General features: G+C 40.9%; 1 protein-coding gene across 2 annotated transcripts; it reads left to right on the forward strand.

The window, feature by feature from the left end:
* Positions 1–948: 948 nt before the first annotated feature.
* rpf2 (ribosome production factor 2 homolog) lies at positions 949–24,872 on the forward strand. 2 transcript variants are annotated; one of them, XM_060855857.1, is made up of 10 exons: positions 949–990; positions 5,127–5,259; positions 6,583–6,620; positions 14,258–14,297; positions 15,616–15,697; positions 16,626–16,702; positions 19,884–19,983; positions 20,628–20,730; positions 22,363–22,507; positions 24,579–24,872. In XM_060855857.1, the coding sequence occupies exons 1-10, from the start codon at positions 968–970 to the stop codon at positions 24,759–24,761; spliced, it is 924 nt and encodes a 307-aa protein (XP_060711840.1). In that variant the 5' UTR covers positions 949–967; the 3' UTR covers positions 24,762–24,872. The 2 variants fall into 2 exon arrangements, with proteins under 2 accessions (XP_060711840.1, XP_060711848.1); XM_060855865.1 differs by having other exon boundaries at positions 15,673–15,697.

A 24,872-nucleotide genomic window follows, 5' to 3' on the forward strand; every position in this document is an offset into this window, starting at 1 on the left:
CTCTATGCCCCTGTGTGGAAGATGATCGGAGGTGGGCAAGGGCTGGATGAAACCAGTGGCTGAAAGCCACATGTTTTCATATGATAGTAATGTACGTCCACAGTGTGATCTGCATGAAGTTTTGTCGTTACACCTCATAAAATCCTTGGTGCGTTTCATCATTTCTCCGGAACCCACACTGTCTCTTTTTGAAGACTTGTAGCATTTTCCTCTGTTCAGATGTCAGGGCCCCAAAGTCAATAAAGTGTTTCATGTATATTTAATGACTTGTCTTAAGTTCATAACCGTGCAAAGTATTGTGACTGCTGCTGCGCGTTTTTAATGTTTGAAGGTCTCTGGTTCCTTTCGCGTTCCTGCACATCACTCCTTGTGGATGTTGTTCATGGAATCTGTTCTTTTCTCCAACTTGTGTCCTCTCAACCTTCCCGACGCCCGTTCACACTGATCTCCATTAGCTCTCCAACACTGCCTCCTCAATGCACCCTGTCTTGCCAACGTTTAAGGGTGGAGTGGTTGAACTGTTTCCTCGTTTAAGAAGACATAACCAAAGGGTGACTGCCAATGAACACATGAAAAGAAGTGAAACTATCATGGTATTCTAACAGATGAAAGCCTTAACAATTTTTCAATGTATAATTTCAGTTACATCACACGGTAAAATTTTGCTATAAATTCTGTGTGTTAGAGTTGAGTCCTCCACTTCGACGTTCAGAAAGCTAGTGTGCTTCCAATTGAACCTGTTGGACTATAACCTGGTGTTGTGTGATTTTTCTTTTAACTTTGCCAATGAAGGGTGTTGTTTTCCCAGCGACCTCCCGCCGTGTTGTCCTCCCCCTTGGTGCAGGTGCGCACCAGGCTGCGCACGAGCCCGCGCGCTGGCGACCGTTACGGCTCGCGGTCCTGGCGTGCTGGGGGCGCTGTGACGGAAGTGACGCGAGTTGCGAAGTCACTTCCTCCGGTGGTCACCATGGCGGCGGTTCCCGGTGTGTGGTGAGTCTGTCCCCGGGTTTGGTGGCAGAAATCTCCGTCTGTTTACTGCGGCGTCGGAGTGTTTCTCCCTCCTGACTCGGTATATGCCACCCTTCTCCCTACCCCGCCTTCTCTCTCTCTCTCTGTCTCTCCCTTGAATGGGCACATGGTCTCGGAGGCAGCCTGTGTCTGCACACTGTTCTCCCGCTCCCCCTCCCGCTCCCCCGCCCGGATACTGCAGTTTGGGGCTGCTACGGGAAGCAGTGCAGCGTTTCACCGACGGTGCCCCCGGACCTGCGTTCCTCCCGAAAACAAACACTCGCCGCGATTGATTGTATCTGCGGCTTTCCGTTGAAGTTAATCAAGGGCGGGGACGGTCAGCGTTCGCTTTTGAACGACGAGCCTTGCCCTGCCGAGGCCACTCGGGTGCATGAGGATTGTGGGAGGGTTTCAGAAACTAGCTGAAGACCACCAAACTATATCGAAAGGTCATGCGCCATTTCAAATTAGGTAGCTGTATAAAGATAGTTCATTGAAACTTCTGCAGGCACATGCAAGTTTAATAGCTAAAGTCGACATTAGTTCTTTAGAAGCAAGGAAATAAATTATTGTGAGATGTAAGGAACATCGACAAATGTGTCGGTCTCCACAGAAGACACACATTGCATGTCATAAGACAAAGAAGCAGAATCCAGTCTGGACTACCATTTGGCCATGGCTGATATGTTTCTCAACCCCATTCTTCTCCCTTGTCCTTTAACCTTTGATCCCATTACTAATGAAGAAGCTATGTACCTTAGTGTTTTGTAAGCTTCAATCGAGATTCCCCCTCATCCTTCCAAGCTCCATTGAGCACAGGCCCAGAGTTCTCAACCACTGGTTATAAAACAAGACCTTCATCCTCAGGATCATTGTTGTAAACTTCCACTGGACTCACTGTAAGGCCAGGTGAAAACAATGACTGCAGATGCTGGAAACCAGATTCTGGATCAGTGGTGCTGTAAGAGCACAGCAGTTCAGGTAGCATCCAACGAGCAACGAAATCGACATTTCGGTCTAAAGCCCTTCATCAGGAATAAGGCCAGCACATTCTTTCTTAGATACTGGGCCCAAAACTAATCTCAATATTCCAAACATGGTCTGACCAGAGCCTCAGCAGTACATCTCTGTTCTTGCATTCTAGCCCTCTTGAATTGAATGCAACATTAAGAGAATTTTGACGCAGGACTGCTGAATTCTTATGTGCTTCAGATTTCTTAAGTCTTTCTCTGCATAGAAAATAGTCAACACCTCTGATCTTCCTGCCAAAGTACATACCTCATACTTATACAAATTGTATTCCCTCTGGCACTTCTTTGCCCACTCACCTAGCGTGTCCAAATTCTTCTGCAGCTTTCAATTTTCCTCAACAATACCTGTCCCTCCACATATCTCTCTGTCATCTGCACACTTAGCAACAACACCCACAGTTCCTTCATCCAGATTGTTCATGTATAATGTGAACAGCTGTGGTTCCAACATAGACCCCCTCCTGATCTTCACTGGTCACTGGCAGTTTTTCTGAAAAAGACCTCTTCATCCATAGTCTCAGCTATCTGCCAGTCAGCTAATCCTGTAACCATGCCAGCATCTTGACTCTACCACCATGGGCTCTTGACTTATTTTGTAGTCTCCTGTGTGGTGCTTTATCAAAGACCTTCTGGAAATCCAATTGGGTCATATCCACTGGCCTTCCTTTGTCTAACTTACTCATTACCTCCTCAAAAACTCCTAACAGTTTTGTCAGGTTTGACCTCCCTTTTACAAAGCAGTTTTGATTATGCTCAATTTTACCACGCTCTTCCAAGGACTCAACAATGTCATTCATCATAATTGACTCTAAAATCTTTCAAACAATTGAAGCTAGGCTAACCGGCCTATAGTTTCCTGTCTTCTGTATCTCCCTTTTTAAAAGGGGTGTTACATTATCTATTTTCCAATCTTCTGTGACCCTCCCTTACTCCAGTGATTCCTGAAAGGTCAAGTTGTTCTTTCTCTGCAACTTCTATGTAGCTGTAACACTACATTCTGCATTCTTTTCTGTTATCCTTATGTACTTATGGAATATATGATTTGCCTGGATAGCTTGCAAAACAATAATTTTCACTGCATCTCAGTACACGTGACAATAATAAATCAAATCAATTTAATGCCTCCACAGTTTCCTCAAGTGTTCTGGGGTGTAACCCACCTGGTCCAGGTGATTTATCTGCCTTCCGACCTTCCAGCTTCTCCTGTATTTTTTTCTTAGTGAAGGCCGCTACCCTCACCTCTGCACCCAACTCTCCTGAAGTTCTGGTATGTTGCTAGTATCTCCCACTGTGAATACGGATGCAAAGTACCTCTGCCATTTCTTTGTTCCCTTTTCCAACTTTGTCAGTCTTATTTTCCAGGAGTCCAATGTCCACTTTCACCTCCCTTACATTTTAGATGTCGAAAAAATTTCTTGCAATCTTCTTTTGCATTACTGGCTAACTTACTCTCATATTTCTTCTTCTCCATCATGTTACTTTTATAATTATCCTTTGCTGTTTTTTTAAAGACAACTCAAACCCCTGTCTTTCTCCTCATCTTCAGTGTTGTATGCTTTTTTTTGCTTTTATGCTGTCCCTGACTTACCTTGTCAGCCATAGTTGCCCCATCCTCCCCTTTGCATGTTACTTCTTCCTTGGAATGAATTTATGGTGTAATTCCTGAATTAAGACCAGAAATGTCTGCCATTGCTGCTCCATTGTCTTCCCTGTTCCCCTTCAACTGTGGCCAGTTCCTCCCTCATGTCTTTGCAGTTATCTTCACTCAGTTGTAATATCATTCCATCTGATTTGGTTTTTACCCCCTCAAACTGCAGGGTCGATTCTATCATATTATGGTCCTGTGGAGTTCCTTCACTTGAACTCCCTAATTAAGTCCGCCTCTTTACATATAACTCATTTCAGAATTGCCTGTTCCCTAGTGGGCTCTTTCACAAACTGCTCCAAAAAAATCCAAAAAAGTACATTCCATGAATTATGTTCTTTAGATAATTACCAACTTGATTTCCCAGTCCACCGGTGTATTGAAGTCCCCCATGATTGTCATAGTAATGTATTTCCTACATGCCTTTCTATCTTCTGGTTTATGTTCTTCCCCACATCCTAACTACTGCTAGGAGGCTGATGCATAACTTCCTGGTCTTTTTTCCTGTGTGGTTCTTCAACTCTACCCACATGTATTTTGTGCCTTACAGCTCGACGTCACCATTTGCTATTGATTTAATTTTGTTTCTTACTAAGCAACCATGCCCCTTTGCTTTTTGATAAGACATGTATCCTTGGAGATTTAGTTCCCAGTCCTGATCTCCTTGCACCCATGTCTCTGTGATACCATAACATCGTACCTGCCAAATTCAGTCTGCGCTACAGGCTCTTTATGTTGTTTTGTATACTTCATGCATTTAGGCACAACGTTCTGTGTTGACTGCACTCTTCTTGTAATTGGTCCCCTAAACTCTGTGTTGGGTGTTAGATTCCTGACCTATACCACTTCCTGTGAGATTAGTTGCATGGAAAATTATGGAAGAAGTTAAGATTGGGGGAGCTCAGCAGAGTTTAAAGTTTCCAGAAGAAGTATGAAGACAGAGAATATGGTAAGAATCAGGAAACTAACTTCAGGTACAACAGGTAAGGGGACAACTGTTAGAAAGGGCAGTAAATGTGGCACTGAGGATGTTGTACTTAAATGCACTGTGTATACAAAACAAGATAAGCCAGCTTTGAGCGCAGATTGGAATTGCTGGGTATGATGTTATGGGAATCACAGGGCCATGACTGACAACTTGTTGGCTATTGAAAGTAAAGAATTAAGGAAACTAGCCTCTTCTGTGACAAACTTTCAACTGTCTGCCATTGGCTACAATATTTTTAGCTGACTTGTCTTTAACTTTCAAATTTTGCTTCCAGTTTTGCATGGTATTGGTGAATTAGCTGCCCTTGGATTCTGTAGTTATGTTTCGTCAGATCTTCAGCTGCAAAAAAAATCATCTTTATGAAGTTGATGATTTCTTTCCAGTTATATTTGATGATTATGACATTGTACTGTCATTTATATTTTTTCATTTTCTTTATACTTCACATTTGTAGCAAGCCGAAGACAAAGCGGGCAAAGAGGTTTCTTGAGAAACGAGATCCCAAGATCATTGAAAATACAAAGAATGCCATGCTCATCAAAGGTGGCAATACCAGTGAAACCGTGACTCAGGCTCTCAGGGACATTGTAAGTTATGCATTTTGTCTAATTTTCCAAAGTCAGTTTGTTTACCAACGTGAGTGGCTACATTGATATGTCACAATTGTTTGCATTATCCAGTATTTATTTACCTAATGTTTCCAATATGGTGAGGGCTAGTAGATTTGGTGAATAGATCTCTCTACCTAGTGTCAGTATTGAGTACTCTTGGGAATTATTACATAATATTCAGATAAATCCTCCTTCCACACTCTCCCACTTTTCCATCCGACTCTAAAACTTCCTGCTGGATATTTATCTTTCCTATTCATATGGTTTGCCGTGTGGATTGTGTTGGACTGAGGATTTACGGACAACTCTCTACTTTCTACTCAACTGAGCAGAGGAATGGATTTTAAATTGTCTCAACTCATTTTGTGCAGGACAACTGAAACAGATGAAGTAAAGTTATTCTCCTAAATTCTAACCTGTGTTTTATTGGCAGTACTGTATTTTTTCAGAATAATAATAATTTATTATTAGGCTTGATTCTCTAGCCAGTCAAGCAGGTGCTAACCTTAAAATAGAACCACCTGTTTAGTTCATGAGAATGGCTTGACATCTTAATTTTGCTTGTTTTGCTCTTGTGTAGAAAATATTTGCCCGATAATTTAAAATATTTTCTTTATTAAATATCTGGTTTACTGTTTTTTGTCATCTTTCACTGGTATAAAGTTTAGTGGGAAACAATGATTTACTGATGTTGTCACTGGGCTAGTGATCCAAAGCCCCAGACTAACTCGGGGGTCTTAGGTTCAGATCCCACCATGAAAGCTGGCGGGATTTAAATTAATTTAACAAAACAAATCTGGAATGTGAAGCTAGTCTCAGTAATGAATACCATTGATTGTTGTAAAACCCCAACTGATTCTTTCATGTCCTTTAAGGAAGGAAATCTGCTGTCCTTACCTGGTATTGTCTACATGTGAATCTGTATCCGCAATAAATGGGGTTGACTTTTAACTGCCCTCTCGGATGGCCTGCTGAACCAATTAGTTCAAGGGCATTTAGGTATGAGCAACAAATACTGGCCTAACAAGTGACATCTGCATCCCATTATATAAAAAAACAACTTAGTGATTTCCACGTGCTTTCAAAAACTTTACAGTTATTGGACCAAGTTTGCTAAGATTTTTAAGTTCTTTAATCAGAAATTATGTCTCAGTTCTGGGCTAAATTATAAATTTGAAATCGATATGTCATGTGATCCAGGCTACAAGAGCTTTAAATTGAACAACCATTTGGTGTATAACCTGTGATGTGATCAGAGTCAGAACAATTTATACTAACTTCCTGTTCTTGACTTTGCAGTATTCTTTAAAGAAACCAAATGCAGTTCTTTATAAAAAGTAAGTATTACTACCTTGCTATAGTTTTGTTTCTGTATTATCCTGTGTTGAGTCTGACTAAGTTATTCAATTTACTTGGAAAGTGCTTCAAGACAGGATATTCAGTAGTGCACTTTCTAGCAGGGTTTGCTGAGTAGCAAACATATACAGAGGAACTGCGATTATGCAAACAAGATGGGCGGGCACTATTTCGTTCGGATAATTGATTATTTGGTTAATCAATTCAATGCCTTTCCTCTGGGGCTCGGAGTTTTCTGTTAAGTCTGCTCCCCGTTCAGGAGACTAGTAGCAGCAGCACGGTGTGCACAAGGCCCTGCCCCCTTGTCCAACACTGCCCCCTGCGCACCTCCCAATCCAGTCCAACCCCATCCCCCTGCCCACCCCCGAACCCCATGCAACCCCGCCCCAATCCCATCCAAACCTCCTGTCCACTCTATCCCAACCAATCCCACCCCCCCACCCCCAACCCAACTCCCACCAACCCAACTCTGCCACGCCCATCCCTAGCTGCACCAACACCACCCCTGCAGCCAGACTGGACACCAACAACAAGACTGCTGCTGCCTTTGGGGGGGTGAGTCTCCAAATAGCCCACGTACACACACATGCACACAATTTCTTACTGCAACTTTTTGACAGGTTCCACCTTTGCCCTGTACAGGGACAATGTTGGAGAGTTTATCTGGGGAAGGAGAGTTTAATGTACATGCCTGTGTAGAACTCCAGGGAAAGTGTGGGAAGAGAGAGAGAGAGGGCGGATGAAGATCAGTCATTTAGAAATGGTGCCTGCGCTCCCATTAGTCCAGGACTGTTCCGAACAGCACTTTTAATCACTGTAAACAAAAGATGCGATCAGTGTTGGACATATGTCTTAGATGTAATGTTTCTGTTAGGACCCCGAGATCTCCTTTGGATAATCCAATTTTGACATTATTGATGTTTGGATAATTGAGGTTCTCCTTTGGAGTTGAGAATTTTTCCCAGACATTTACCAATAACTCTTTAGACTTCTTTAATTCGCTAACTTTAATTGTTTCAGATCACAAAAGGTCAACTAAATGTGCAGATCGGGGATCAAAATTGGAGTCTTTCCTATGTAACCTTGTATATTGTTGCTGTACATGCGTTCCCATTCTAAATTTCACTAATTAGCGGAGATTATTCATGTATTAAGAAGATGGTGGAATAGTGCTTATCTCACCACTAATAACTTAAGAGGCTCAGGCTAATGCAATGGGGACATCCCTACAAATCCTGTCACAGCAGCTGATGGAATTTAAATTAGGAGCTGGGAATGGGAGTGAGAGGCTTCAGTGGTTGTGATCCAATTAGGTATTAACAACTTTGGTAGAGCTCGGGAAGAGGTTCTGCATTTAGAGCATGAGGATGTAGGCCCTAAATTTAAAAGTACATTCTCAAAGTTTACAATCTGTGGATTATAACCGAGTCACATGGTAATTGGCAGTGGGTACATAAAATTAGAGAAATGAACTTGTAGCTGAAAGGCTCAGTGTAGGAGAAGTGGTTTCCGAAGAATGGGAAAACTGGGATCTTTACTGTTGGATTGGTCTATACTTGAATCGTGCTGGAGCCAGTGTTCTTGTGAACCACACCGCAAAGGAAATGGAAAGAGTTTTAAACTAAGTATTGAGGCAAGACATCTGTAAGAAGTTGTGGTATAGGGATGAGATAAAGTAAGATGAAAATAATAACATGAGAAATGAAGGTTAAAGAATGGCAGGATGGATGGCAGAGAACAAAATGTAGCAATGTACCAACAATCAAAACTAGTTGTTTAAAAAAACTAATATCTGGTCGGCATGGATGGGTTGGGCTAAAGTCTGTTTCCATGCTGTATATCTCTATGACTCTATAATCACTGTCTGAATGTGAGCAACGTTCATAGCAAAATAAACAAATTGATAACACACTCGGAAGTTATTAAATATAATTTGACAGTCCTTACAGAGACATGGCAGCAGGATGACCAATACTGGGTCTTGAATATTGAGGGTTTATGACATTCAAGAAAATAGGTAACGGTGGCGGGGTAGCACTGTCAATCAGGGATGGCCAGAGATTGCTAATAGATTACTAGGTTCATTTGTGTGAATTTTCCATCATTCCCTAGATTCAAGAAAGTGTCATTAGATTGGCAAGTAGCAAATAATTCCTCTGTATTCATAAATGGATAAAGGCAGGAAACTACAGACAAGTGCTAGTGATGGGGTACAGAAAGCATCCTTTTGTAAGCAGAATTGAGAGTCCCAACCTGGTGGCAAAGTTTCATGTAGTTCCTAATTGCCATTTGGCAATTCAAAACATGAGGATAGTTCTTAACAGAGTTCCCTCTTTTCTGAACAGTGTTTAAAAGCACAATCCCTTAAAATGTTTTTGCATGCGTGTCACTTAAGTGTACAGCAGGCTGTGTACAGCATGCTTAGGAATTTGCAGCATTCTGCGTGGGCTAGCAGCTTCGATTGCTAATTACTTCAGAATTTTATTATTTGTTACTAATGTTGAATTTTACAACACAGCAACATTATATCAATCTGGTAACTTGGCCAGCACTCAGTAAATTAAATTTGAGAATGATGAGTATTTTAAAAATATAAGCATATCATTAAACTATGTTGAGGACCACCGTCTTTTACCTGATACAGTGAAGAAATGACTTGAAGCCAGTATGTAAATTGCTTGATAATTTAGAAGCATAGAATCATTGGATCCCTACTGTGCAGATAAAGGATATTCTGTCCATTAAATCTGTGCCGACGCTCTGAAGACCACTCCGTCTCCCGTACTATCACCCTACACTGTAACCCCACATGTACCATGTAGGCTGACCCATCTGACCTGCATGTCCCTGGAGACTACAGGACAATTTTGCGTGGATGTTACCGAGATGGAGGGTTTGAGTTATAAAATAGGCTGGGTGATTTTTTTCACCAGAGCTAGGAGGTTGAGGGATGACTTCATAATGGCTCATAAAATCATGAGGGACATAGTGTCATAGAGATGTACACCACAGAAACAGATCCTTCAGTCCAACCAGTCCATACCAACCAGATATCCCAACCCAATCTCGTCCCACCTACCAGCACCCGGCCCATCTCCCTCCAAACTCTTCCTATTCATATACCCATCCAAATGCTTTTTAAATGTTGTAATTGTACCAGCCTCCACCATTTTCTCTTGCAGCTCATTCAATACATGTACCACCCTTTGAGTGAAAAAGTTGCCCCATAGGTCTCTTTTATGTCTTTCCCCTCTCGCCCAAAACCTATGCCCTCTGGTTCTGGACTCCCCCACCACAGGGAAAGGACTTTGTCTATTTATCCTATCCATGACCCTCATAATTTTATAAACCTCTGTCAGGTCACCCCTCTGCCTCCAATGCTCCAGGGAAAGCATCCCTAGCCTATTCAACCTTTCCCTATAGCTCAAATCCTTCAACCCTGGCAACATCCTTGTAAATCTTTTCTGAACCCTTTCAAGTTTCACAACGTCTTTACGAGAGAAAGGAGACCAGAATTGCATGCAATATTCCAACAGTGGCCAAACCAATATTCTGTACAGCTGCAACATGACCTCCCAACTCCTGTACTCAATTCTCTGACCAATAAAGGAAAGCATACAAAATGCTTTCTTCACTATCCAATCTACCTGCAACTCCAACTTTCAAGGAGTTACGAACATAGATAAGGTGAAAAGCAAGGGTCTTTTCCCTAGGCTAGGGGAGTTCCAAACTAGGGGGTATATTTTTAAGGTGAGAAGAGAAAGTTTCAAAAAGAACATGAGGGGCAGGTTTATTTGCATAAAGAGTGGTTAGCATATGAAATAAACTGCCGGTGGAAGTTACATTTCAGACATTTGGATAAGTATATGAATTTGCGAGGTTTCGAGGGATACGGACGAAATGCTGGCAAGTAGGACTAGTTTGGGAACATGGTCAGCATGGACTAGTTAGACTGAAGGGTCTGTTTTCTGCTGCATGAATCTCAAACTGGCTTGAAAGATTATTAGAGGAGGAGGAGGAGGATCCAGTTATTGTGGTCCATGTTGGGACCAATCACATGGGCAAGAGATCCTGTTTGGGAAATATCAGTAATTAGGAACAGCATTGAAGAACAGGACCTCAAGGGTTATAACTCTGGATTATTACCCAGGCCATGAGCAAGTTGGTCTTGAGATAAGAAAATTAGGGACTAAATACATAACGAAAGGAGTGGCGCAGAAAAGAGGGATTCAGTTTTGTCAGGCACTAGCATCAGTATTAGGACAGGAAGCAACTGAACTGATTGAGAGCCAGCGTGCTAGTGGAAAGGCTAAATAGTGAGGACACAAGAATCCAAAACTAGTAAATTTGGGGAGGGGTTGGGGAAGGCTAAAGTATTGTTTAAAAATCAAATAATATATCACAGAGTAAAGAGACAGTCCGGAATCCTACTACAGACATGGTGGGTAATGGAAGAACCATAGGAAGTGTATTAATTAAACGAGAAGAGAGAAATTATGAGCAGGTGCATTTAGTGTCAGTGCTGAAGGACAGGTTAGAATGTATGGCCCAAATAAGAGTTCAATAAGAATTGAAATGAACTGCAGGCACAAATTTAAATTGGAGATTATGATATAATAGCCATTATTGAGCCATCACTGCAGCATAGTTGTGGCTGGGGACTAACAGGTTATAAGGTTTACAGGATGGATAGGGAAAATGACAGACGAGGCGAAGTAGCTTTCCTGATTAGAAACAAAACTACTTCAATGATGAGAGAGGATATGATGGTGGAAAGTCTTCGGGGGGGGGTGCAAAACTCCACGTCATGGGAAAAAGCACCCTGCAATGGACAAGTAAAGATCTAAGGGGCAGCATAAAACTAAAAGGGCTTACAAAAATGCAAAAAAAAACTCGGATTCTGCTGAACAAGAAAGAGACAACGATGAGCAAAAGGCTGCAAGGGAGCTTATAAGAGGTTAACCCCTCAGCTAATTTAAACCAGCTCCACAGAAAAAGTTCACCACACACCGTAATGTGTTAAAATTCGAGCGGCAAAGAAGATCACTATTTAAATTCAGAATTAACAATTTTATTCTTTAAATCCAACAGAAAATATTAAAACCAGCAATTATGTACAACTCCTTTCTCTTAAACCTATTTTTACCACCTACTCTACAATACTAGTTTGATTTAAAACAAAATCCCCGATTAAGTTTTTTTAAAAATCATATTTCAAGAAAACCAATCAGCTTTATGAGTTATGCTTTGTAAATTTTTCTCTGTACATTTTCTCTAGGTCAATTTTGATGTTCTGCTGCACAAACGTATAGACAAGTACTAGTCAGGGAGCTGTTCTCCTAGCAGTGTGTTTTTGTTGGATGTTTTTATACCCCAAAAGATCAGATTGTTTCATTAGTTTTAATATTATCAAAATACTAAATTCAAATTTAATTGGATTTTGATATCTTGGGGCATAATTTAAACCGATTGGCCAAATTTGAATTTGTTTTTGTTTAGTGGCATCTCAGGTGCAGATATTTGTTACATTCTTACTTTGTTCAGGATGCTCTGTGCTTTCAGTCCTTGCTAGTTTTTCAACTCTCTTAAAGATACAGTGACCTCTACACCTTCATAACAAGTTATTAAAGAAAACTTGTAAGGGACATCAAAATCAGTCAGAAGAAATTTGAGTTCTACAAAGGAAAAGCAGGTGGTGAAGAGCAATGTTGGCCCATCATGGCCGGAAAGTGGGAATATTATCAATGACTATGGAGAAATTGCAGACAGTTTTAATAATTTCTTTGTCTCAGTATTTACAGTAGAAAAAGAGGATAGCGTGCTGGCAATCCTATGGAAATTAATAGTGAGGACTGGATAAAATTAACCTCAGTAAGCATTGTTAATGAGGAAGCTAATCAAATTCAAGAATAACAAATCCCCAAGACATTGTAGATGCTCCAATTATAATCTTTCAGTTCCCTAGATATAGCAGTAGTCCTTCTGCATCAGAAAACTCACTTGCACCTCTGCTTTTTAAGAAGGTGAAAGGGGAAAACCAGGGAATTACAGAGCATTTAACCTAAAACCTGAGGTGGGAAAATTGTTGGAGTCTTTAATCAACGACCGTGGTAACTGAACACCTTGAAAATTTTCAATTAATCAGGAATTCATGATAGGTAAGCCATGCCTGACAAATCTCATCAGATATTTTAGAAGAGTTACTGGCCTGAGAAATATCTCTGGATGTTGTTTGCATGTACTTCCAGAAGCATTTGTTAAAGTCCCACATGAGAGACTCTAAACTAAAGTAGAAGCCCACGGAATTGAGAGCAAATTACTGATATGTTTGGTGACAAAGTAAAGATAATGTAAAATTGCCAGGATGTGACCAATGGAGTCCCACAGGGCCTCAATTGTTCACTATTTATTAATGACTTGGTAGATAGGAGAGAAAGTCATATATTCAAATTTGCTGATGATGCAATTTGGGAGTGTTGTAGATGGCGTAGTGGTATTATGGCTGGATTGTTCATGGGACTTGGCTTTAAATCCTGCCACAGCAGGTGGTGGAATTTGAAGTCAATAAAATCTGGCATTATGAATCTAATGACGTTGTCAATTGTCAAATGAAAAGCATCTGGTTCACTAACGTCCTTTAGGGAAAGAAACTTATCCTCGTCTATATGTTCCTCCAACCAACAGCAATGTCTCTGGACAATTAGGAATGGGCCATCAATGCTGCCCTCATCCATAGAATTGAAAAAAAGTAGAATTACAGAGGGATATTCATGGATGAGCGAATGGATTTCAATGTAAGCAGGTGTCAGTTTTTTTTAATCAAAAAAGGATTGATGAGGGCACTTTGTAGTTGGTAAGTATTTAAAACCAGTAGGTATCCAAAGAGACTTCAGGGTTTAGGTGCCTAGATAGTTAAAATGTCACAAATGGGTGCAAAAAGTAATCCAAGGAAGCCAATGGAATGTGGCCTTTATATCCAGAGGACTGGAGTACAAGAGCACAGTTATACAAGGCCCTGGTTACACCCCACTTAGAGTCATATTAGGCAGATTTAGGTACTCCATCTTACGAAGGAGAGATTGGCCTTGGAGGGAGTGCAATATAGGTTTACATGACTGATACTGGGCTTCAGGGATTATGTTACGAAGAAAGATTATCCAAATTGGGACTGTTTTCTGTGGAATTCAGAAAGTTAAGGGGTAATCAACTTGAGGTCTTCAAGATGTTAACAGGAAAAGATAGATGAAGATAAACTGTTTGCTTTGGTTAGGGGCTAGGAGCATAGTCTGAGGATTATGCCCAGATTGTTCAGGAGAGATGTTAGGAAGCACTACTGCTCACAAAGGTTGGAGATGTTTGGCATTCTCTTTCGCAAACAGCAGTGGATACTGGATCAGTTGTTAGTTTTAAATCTGAGATAGCTACATTCTTGTGAGGAAGGGTATTAAGGGAAATGAATCAAAGACAGGTATATGGAAGTAGATCACAGATCAGCCATGATCTCACTGAATAGTCGAGCAGGCTTGAGGGACAGAATAGCATACTTCTGTTCTTAAGAATAATTTTAAAAGAAATTTGTAAAGCCTTTTCTTCCTAAATCCAATTTATTTTTAACCAGGAAAAATATTACTCGACCCTTTGAAGATCAAACGTCGGTGGTGAGTAGTCAGATTGTTACAACTAATTATTACAGCCTCCAATTAATTTAACTTGGATATTTTTTCTTCTTTTTCTGTGGACACAATAATTGAGTTTCATTGAGCACTTTTGAGATGCCATATCTGTATATTCTGTCAGAATTTTATTGTGCTTAAAAGGAAATGTATATAAAGCACCCTGTTGCTTTCTGAAATAAATCTAATTTCAGTACACTCATCTGGAGACTAACAAGTGATCAAGATTGTGTTGGTGCCAATGTTCTCAAATTCAGACTTAGGAAACAAATGGCAAGGTTTGTTTGGCTTTATTTACTCTTATTGAGAGTCTAGGGTTGGCACTGAAGTTAATGTCAAGAGAACAGATTCTTGAAGGACTCTCCTTTTCATTCTGTCCTCTCGTCTGAGGCATGGTGACCATCATGTTAAATTACCACTAGTTGTTGCTCTGTCTAATGAGAGAGCAACCCTATGGTCTGGTAGGAGTATGGCGACTTCATGTTACTACCAAGTGTCTGACATAGCAAGCCCATGTTTTTGATCTTTGTAATATGTTGAATTAACAGTGGTAGACCCAAAATAAAATCAAACGTGATTGAAGGGTAGAGCTGAGTGCAATCGACCATCAATCCAAGCTGGTCCTGCAGTTGATTAGATTACTTATAGTGTGGAAGCAGGCCCTTTGGGCCAACAAGTCCACACCGACCCGCCAAAGCGCAACCAACCCAGACCCATTCCCCTACACCTAACACTATGAGTAATTTAGCATGGCCAATTCACCTAACCTGCACATTTTTGGATTGTGGGAGGAAACCCGCGCAGAGAATGTACAAACTCCACGCACACAATCGCCTGAGGTGGGAATTGAACCCAGGTTTCTGGCACTAAGAGTGCAGCAGTGCTAACTGCTGTGCCACCCATGGTTTGAGAATGATTATTGTCCAATTTGCGATCAACTCAATCAACTTAGATGGGTTATTGCTGCACAGATCTTCTGTTCTATGTGATTCAGTATGACAACAGAAAATACGTTTACTGATGGACCCAGCGTAGTGATCTGTTTTTAGCGATCTGACTGCTAAAAGTATTCAGAGATCCTGGACTCTTAAAGAGGCCGCAAATAATCTACTGTTAACTTCAAGCTCCCCTTCCTCCACAGATGTGCAGTACATGAAACAAAGTTAAAATTGCCACTACCTGCAGGCAAGGCTTGAAAAAAAATGTTGAAGAACTTCAAAGGGGCTACAGTATTATATGCTTTCAGTTTTTGAGATGATATTTGTAACCATCTGCTTTCTCCAAATTCCTTCTGTATTAACAGGAATTTTTTTCAAAGAAGTCTGATTGTTCTTTATTTATGTTTGGTTCTCACAATAAGAAGCGACCGCACAACTTGATAATAGGTAAGATTGCAGAGATATGTTGTCATTCTGGAAAACAGATTTACAAAAAAAAATGCCTAATATCTGTAATACATTTAAAAAGATAATTATTGAAATGCATGTATGAAACATAACAAATGCCACCTTATCTTTATAGTTGATCACTACCTCTGTGATTGTCTGGATTTCTGTACTTCAGAGCAGATTCTTAGAGACAGGCCACTTTGACAGCTAAACATCGTGATTCTGTTTCAGAGCCAAGACACTCTTGATACTCAGCATTTCAAAATCAATGACTTACCTCGCATTCATGTATGTTAAGAGAAAGCATTGTTGAGACAAAATTGACTTACTATTTTAGTGTAAGGTTTTATTAATGGCTTGTTCAATTTAGGCAAAGTACAACAAATCACCCATATAACCTTATAGGCTAGATGTTCATGGCTGGATTGCGCTCTGTTTATTACTTGTTTACAGGAGGTGGGAATGGTCTCGTATTATCCTGGATAATCCAGAAGCCCAGGTAATGATCTGGGTACCCAGGGAGTTTGAAGCCCACCATGGCTGAGGGTGTTATTTGAATTCAGTAAAACTCTCGACTTAAGAATCTACTGATGACCATGAAGCCATTGCCAATTGTCAAAAAAAAAACCCATGTGGTTCCCTAATGTCCTTTAGGGAAAGAAACTGCCATCCATACCTGGTCTGGCCTACATGTGACTCCAGACCCACAGCATTGTGGTTGATTCTTAACTGCCCTGTAGGTAATTAGGCTTCAGCAATAAATATCTAGTCAACCATGCCCTCATCCCAAGAATGAATGTTTTAAAAATTGCAGGAGAATGTTATTACGTATAATATGTTGGTGTACAGTTTGTTTGATAAAATGAGATGTGGGAGTCTAAGTGCAATGAAGTATTCCTATTATTAATTCATTGTTCTCCTGCAGGCCGTATGTTTGATTACCATGTCCTGGATATGGTTGAGCTCGGAATTGAAAAGTTTGAAAGTTTGAGAGATTTTAAGGTAATACATTCTCAGAAATGTGAGAATTTGAATTTTGAAGCACTAATTGAAGCAATAACCTGCTTACTCATGTTCAGTTTGGGTTCCAGGAACTCTCAACCCCTGATATCATCACAGACCTGGTTCAAGCATGGTAGCTCCAAGAAATCTGTGCAGGACTTGATTATGGGGTGTCCTAGGCCCAAACATCTACAGCTGTTTCATCATTGACCTTCCCTCCATCATAAGGTCTGAAGTAAGGATCTTTGCACTGTGTTCAACATTTTTGCAACTGGTCAGATATTGAAGCAACCCTTGTCCAAATACAGCAAGGCAATATCAATATTGGCCTTCAATGAGAAACAAAACTTGGGCCACATGACTGCTGGGCAATGACAATGCCTAACGATACAGATTCTAACCATTGCTCCTTATATTCAGTTACATTGCAACTGTTGAATCCCTGATTATCAACATCCATGGGAGAGCTTACCATTGACCAGGAACTGGACTGGCCGAACCACATAAATTCTATGGCTACAAGAGTAGGCCAGAGGCCAGGAAGCCTGCAGCGAATGACTCATTGCCTATAAAACATCTAATCGGCACAAATCAGGGATATGATGAATTACACCCCACTTACCTGGATGAATGCTGTTCCAAAAACACTCATGATCCTTGACACCATCTAAGGCAAAAGTGACTTTTCAACAATTGTTCCAGGAATGGGAGACTTCAAATAGGAGAATAGTTTGAACAAGTTGGGACTGTTCTCCTTAGAGAGAAGGTGACTGAAAGAGATTTGGCAAAGGTTTTGATAATAATGAGCAGACTGGATAGAGGAGGTGGGTAGAAGCTATCCCCACCCTTTGAAGGAATAAAAATAAGAGGACATGTATTCAAAGTGATATGGAAAAGAAGCAAGGATGATGGTTTTTAAAAAAAACACTTTTCACACAACAAGTAGTTAGGGTATTGAATACATGACTGGAAATGTGATGAAGGGATATTCATTTGAGGCAAGATGTTATTGGATGATTATTTGGACAGGGTATGGGGAGAAAGCTGGAGATTAGCACGAGGGCATCTTTGAAGAACCAGTGCAAGTACAATGGGACAAGTGTCGGTCTCTTACAGTGAATGATTCTGTGACAACCCATTTGATTTGCACTTCTTCACTCCTTCCATTACAAATGCTCAGTAGCTGCGGCATGCACTATCTACGAGTTGTACTGCAGAAACTTGCTACTTTTTTTTTAAATACAACCTTCCACAACTACTGCCTTTACCACCTACTAGGACAAAGGCAGCAGATCATTGGGAACACCACGACCTACAAATTCCTCTCCAAGCCACTCTTAAAGCTGGCTTTGAAAGCTATCACTGTTAGCTTCAGTGCTGCTAGGTCAATATCCTGCAACTCTCTCCTGAAAGTAGACCAGCACCAAATGAAGTGCAGCAGTTCAAAAAGGTAGTACCCCAGCACTTTAAGGGCTACTAAGATTTAATAAGTTGTTGTGGTTCTGTTCGCCGAGCTGGGAATTTGTGTTGCAGACGTTTCGTCCCCTGTCTAGATGACATCCTCAGTGCTTGGGAGCCTCCTGTGAAGCACTTCTGTGATGTTTCCTCTAGCATTTATAGTGGAGGAAACCACTTCCGGTTGTCAGTTCCAGCTGTCCAATGCAGTGGCCAGTATATTGGGTCCAGGTCGATGTGTTTGTTGATAGAATCTGTGGATGAGTGCCAGTGTAACGGCTCTGTTCACCTCTATCGACAAAACCCTAGCCAGAGAAACAATAGCCAACCTGCTGGACATACAAAACAGACAACAAGACGGGGAGCCTATCAACAAAGATTGCATACTCATACTACAGGACCTGTGCCTCACAACACACTTCACATTCAACAACCAAATATATGAACAAATCAACGGCACACCCATGGGCTCACCCATCTCTGCACTCATAGCAGAAGCGGTAATGCAAAGATTAGAACAAACAGTCTTACCACAAATTCAACCCAAACTCTGGGTCAGATATGTAGATGACACCTTTGTAATCATTAAAAACACAAATAGAAAACACAAACCGGATCATCACCGCCACACTCACAGGAATCAGGTACACTAGAGAGGAAGAAAAGGACAACCAACTCCCATTCCTAGACGTGATGGTACAGAGAACACTGAATGGAGAATTCACCACAAAAGTAGACAGGAAAGCCACACACAGACCAAGTCCTGAACTACGAAAGTAACCACCCCAACACACAAAAGAAGTTGCTTCAAGACGCTGTTCAAAAGGGGCTACAGCACACCAGCACTGCAAAAAGAGGAAGAAGAACACCTCTACAATGTATTCGCCAGAAACGGATAACCTCGCAATTTCATTAACAGATGCCTAAGGGAAAGACAACGGAATGGGGACATGCCACAACCCAAAGGACTGGCCACGTTACCATACATCAAGAACATTTCTGAACTGACAGCCAGACTACTACGACCACTAGGACTCATAACAGCACACAAACCGACAGCCACTCTCAGACAACAACTCACCAGGACAAAGGATCCGATGCCCAGCATGAGCAAAACCAACGTAGTATACAAAATCCCATGCAAGGACTGCACAAAACACTACACAGGACAAACAGGAAGATAGCTAACGATCCGTATCCATGAACACCAACTAGCCACGAAACGACGCAACCAGCTATCCTTAGTAGCCACACACGTGGATGACAAGCAACGTAAGTTCGACTTGGACAACACTACTATTATAGGTCAAGCCAAACAGAGAACAGCCTGGGAATTCCTAGAGGCATGGCACTCATCCACAGATTCTATCAACAAACACATTGACCTGGACCTAATATACCGGCCACTGCAGCGGACAGCTGGAACTGACAACCGGAAGCGGCAGAGACAAACCACTATAAATGCCGGAGGAAACATCACAGAAGCGCTTCACAGGAGGCTCCCAAGCACTGAGGATGTCACCTAGACGGGGGACGAAACATCTGCAACACAAATTTCCAGGCCGCCGAACAGAACCGCAACAACGAGCACCCGTGCTACAAATCTTCTCACATACTTTGAATTAATAAGAAGTGCTGGTCCAGCCAACAAAGCCCAAATCCCATGAATTACTTAAAAAACTCAGAAATGCGTTTAACTAATCTTTGACTTTCTGTTCTTTTCCAGAACAGCAAATCTGCAGAAGGATCCAAGCCTATGTTGATTTTTGCAGGAGATGCCTTTGAAATTGATAATGATCTTAAAAGGGTAAAAAATCTCTTTATTGGTAAGTTTACCTCCATAATGCTGACTGTGACTCAAGTAATTAACTGGCTTTGTGTTTCAAAATGTCACGGGAATGTGAGAAATACCAAATTAATGGATGTTCCAGTGTATACCCTGTTGTATTCTACTTACCAGGTAATGTGTACATTTAAAAGATCATTTTTCAGGTTCGATAGGTTAGTCGACCAGCTTCCTATGCCTTTGAGCATTTGGATGTGGATTCAAATATTAGATTCTGCCTCATGTCAAAGTGTTAACTTCCATTGAGGAAATGACTGTTTACATCCTTGCAGGGGGCGAAAATCAGAAAGTTTAATTTGTATGTTTTGATTGGCAGTTTGATGTGGGAAACAAGTAATCCATGTTCCCGCCTGTGGCAGCAGAGCTTTGTGTAATTTAGAGGCAGGGTGCAGCCATTGGGTATATGTAAATGAAGAAAGGTATATGAAATGTATTCAGAACTTGCTGATGCTATACTGATGTTGCCAGCTAAAACTAGACATCATATATTTCATCCAGTGTAAGCAAATAAGTAACTATTTATTTGAGCTTTCTATTCTACATATACAGATATTCTTTCTTAATCTGATGCAGTTTAACATTTCACTTGGTTCTTGATCATCGAACTTTCAATACACTTCATAGATTTCTTTCGAGGACCCACAGTACCAAAAATTCGTTTAGCAGGCCTGGAAATTGTTCTACATTTCACGGCTTTTGCTGGAAAGATCTTCTTGCGAAGCTATAAGTGAGTAGTCTGCATTATGATTCCTATTTATGGTTAAAAAGTGGTATTCAATGGGTCTGATTCTTTAAGGCTAGATCTGTCTTTAAGCTGACCAATAGCGGGGTGCATGCTTAGTGTTAGTTGTCTTTTGATTTAGTCACATGTCTTCACATCTCGATTTTAAATAAGTGTCTCCTTATTCTGGAATCATGTCCCCTGGTTTATGTTTCAATAAGATCACTCCTCATTCTTCGAACTCTTATAAAGACCTAACCTGTTTGGCCGATCTTGATGAGTTAAACCCTTAATGTCAGGAATCACCTTCCTGCATCTCTTGAACACTCTCCGATGCTGTGTATCTTTCTTTAACTATGGGGGTCACAGTTGAACACAGTACTCCAGGGAAGTCCTACCAATCCTCTACAGTATAACAAGACTTCCCTATTTTTAAGTTCTGCTGTAAAGAAACAATTTAAATCAGATCCTGCAGTTAAAGAATGATCTAATCACATTGTTTCTGAAAATAATCATATCACTGCATTGTGTCTTGAGTGGCATGTGGCTATGGGGGAGTGGCTGGGAGTTGTCTTGTGGGCATTACTGATGGTGGTGTAAAAGGGAGGACTGTTTCCTTGTTCACAGAGGTCTCTCGAAACAACTCTGCAATCCGCGAAGAGTGTTAAGGGTTCCTCCAAAAGCTTGTCCTTAATAAATTTTGGCTGTTCACAGAAGTTGGCGTATTGCAGTTGCATCAAGTGTGTAACAATCTCAGGAAAAAGAACCTAACACAAGGACATGCAGGTCCTGGGCCACCTCCATTGCCAAACCGTAACCACCCCATGCCTGGAGGAAGAATGTCTCATCTTCCACCTTGGGATCCTCAAACCACACGGGATCAATGTACATCTCAGCAGTTTCCCCATTTCCCCTCCCCGCACCTTGTCCCAGTCCCAACCTTTCAACTTGGCACTGCCCTCTTGAGCTGTCCTACCTGTCAATTTTCCTTCCCACCTATCTGCTCCATCATCCTCTCTGACCTATCACTTTCACCCCCACCTTCACCTGCCTATTGCATTCCCAGCTACCCCACCCCAAAAATATATTCTCCTGCTCAATGGATGCTGCCTGACCTGCACCACACTCTTCAACTCTGATCGCCAGCATCTGCAGTCATCATTTTCTCCTTGTAAATAGTAGAAACCCTAGGATTGATCCTTAAGTTGTCTGTCTTTGAATTTGTTCAAGGCTGACTTAGGTAGATTTTTGATCGACAGTGGCCTCAAGGGTTATGGGGGTGGGTAAAAAAGTGGATTTGAGGTCAAAGCCAGATCAGCCATATCCTGTTGAGTAGCACAGGCTCCAGAGTCCTACATTGTTCTTGATTGAAGTTGGCTTCTGAGAGGCTTTGTGCAAACTATAGGTGGAGAGGTCTATTTCTCTTGTCCATAATGACAAAATATTGGTATGAATATGACATTGGGTTTCCTGTTCAGTCTTTGCAGAATGCATTTATCCTGTCATTTGACTGGTTGACATGGTGAATCTACAATTGGAACAAATCTCAAAATTTATGTTAGCATTGTATCTGCATAGTGCTTCTTGATCTTGAAACTAATGTGGATCTTGACTAATGAAGATCTGCCTTACTCACAGGGTATTGCTGAAGAAATCTGGCTGCAGAATACCTAGGATAGAACTGGAAGAAATGGGGCCTTCCTTTAATTTTATACTAAGGAGAACACACTTTGCATCTGATGACCTCTACAAAAAGTCTCTTAAACAGCCAAAAGCTCTTAAGGTAAAATGAGTAAACAAATACTCGAGTTCAGGTTCCAGGATAGTATTGAATTTTTCAAGCTTTCAAATTTCATACAACTGTTAAGGAACTTTGTATGATCTGTAAAATTGGATTGCTTGTGATGGAATTAGTCATGACATTGCATTCCTCAAAGATTTGTATTTGCTTGTTTGAGCTGTTATAAGTAAAGCTGATCTTATTAAGCCTAGGATCTCTGTAATATCATATTATACAGTCGCAGGATTTTTAACATAGATGTTCAGAAGACCCATTCACAACTATGAAAGGATAACTAAGATCACTAGCGAATGCTTGGTAAAATAGTTAACAAGTGATTTTTTTTCTGTGTATGCACTGTAACACCTGTATCATCCTGACCTAAGAATCCAGGGCTGTATAGCCAGTGCCATTTAAAGAATGTGAATTTAGTTAGTCCATTTTTTGTGAACTGACTTCTGTTGTAGAAATCAATTATGAGGAGTATTTGAGTGCCATTGGTAACCCGAAAGGCTCACTAGTGTAGTTGTGGAAGCAGACCCAGTCTGGCCTACAAGTGAGTGCACTCCCACACTGCATGAATGACTGTTGTTGCCCTGAAGGATGACCAATAAGTGCAGCTGCTTTTGATTGAATGAAGATTGACTTGTAAACAGGGAGATAATGACAAAATGTATTGTCAATGGACTAGTAATCCAGAAGCCTAGGGCTATAGTCTGGCACCACAGGTTCAGATCCCACCCATCACAGCATCTCAAGGAATTGAAAATTTTTGTCAGCAATGGTGACTATGATGCTGTTGTCGATCATCATTGAAACCCATCTGATTTACTGATGTCCTTCAGGGAAGGAAATCTGCTATCCTTACCTAATCTGCAAAACCAAGACCAATGAAAGCATTGCATACTAGGAGGAAGGGTATGGATAGGAAATCGCTGAGGTATTTTGAGACCGTGAAAAAAAATGCAAAGTAGGGAATCTGCTTGTTAATTCTTGTGTACTTGGCTATGGCCAGGAGGTGGTGGAATGTACAGTGTTGTTACGTTGAGGACAGCTGGATGCAGGATTTTGACTGAGTTGATTTGCTTAGAGATTATTGGAGATGTTGCCTTCAAAGTGGATGTGAGAAGGAAATGAGTAAATCCAAGATATTACATCTTTGCTTAATTAGTCTTTCAAGTTAAAGTCACACCACATGTAAAATGGACTAAGTTGATGAAGAAAGATTTACAATCATGTAAAACCTTTCATGGCCATTGGATGCTCAACGCACTTAACAATAACAGAGGTTCTTTTGAATGACACTCATGGAGTTGTACAGCATGGAAACAGACCTTTGAATTTTGTGCTGAAGTCTTGGAGTTGGTCTTGAACCCATCAAACATCTCAAATCAAATGCTGCAAACTAACTCACGGCTGATGTGGCACAAGTCTTTTGAATATATTCCCTGTGACCAGAGTTTGACCCTCTTTGGGGAAACCCATTGAATTTAGAGTCCAGATATTAACCACTTGACCATCACAGCTTAACATAAGGTCACAAGGCAATTTAAAATTACATCAAATCTTCATACTGGACCAACAAAGATTTCTGTCATGGCACTTGGAATGGTCACACTAACTTTGTCAGAACCTACTTTGAGGACAAAATGAGGCTTTGGTGTTGGGTGTTATGATTTATGAAGAATAGTCACTTGTAATGCATGCTTTGAGAATGGCAGCTCAAGTAAAAATGTATCCTTCAGGAAAGAGCAAGAAAGTTTTTATAATTCATTCATGGGATGTGGGTGTCACTGGCTAGGCCAACACCTATTGTCCATCTCAAACTGCTTTGGAGAGGGTTAAGTGGAATCTGTAGTTCTTTAGCACTCAGCTGTAAAGGGCTTATCTGTTAATTTAAGACTATAATCTGCTATATCTTAACTGTTAATATTTCTTTCACCATCTGTTAAAATTGCAGATAATGGGTGAATGCATTTGATTTTTTTTTGTTTAATTTCAACCTAAATGAGATTTAAGATTCTTGTGGAAAGAAACAGTTTTATTAATTCAGTTTCTAATCCTCTCATTTCAGGCGAAGAAGAAGAAGAATATTTCCCAAGATGTATTTGGGACAACATATGGTCGAATCCATATGGAGAAGCAGGACCTTAGTAAACTGCAGACGAGAAAAATGAAAGGGCTGAAGAAGAGGAAAGCAGGGAAGAATGTCATAGCTGATGAGTCAGAGAGCAGCCCAAAGAAGATGAAAGTGTAGTTAGATAGGATACTCCACCTCTATTTTCAAGTGATTGAAAACAACTGAATCTCTGGCACCAGCAAGCACAGATCAGATGTGGTGGTCAAATAAATGAACCTCCAGACTTTT

Source organism: Hemiscyllium ocellatum, chromosome 3 (assembly GCF_020745735.1).
Source record: "Hemiscyllium ocellatum isolate sHemOce1 chromosome 3, sHemOce1.pat.X.cur, whole genome shotgun sequence".
Taxonomy (NCBI): domain Eukaryota; kingdom Metazoa; phylum Chordata; class Chondrichthyes; order Orectolobiformes; family Hemiscylliidae; genus Hemiscyllium; species Hemiscyllium ocellatum.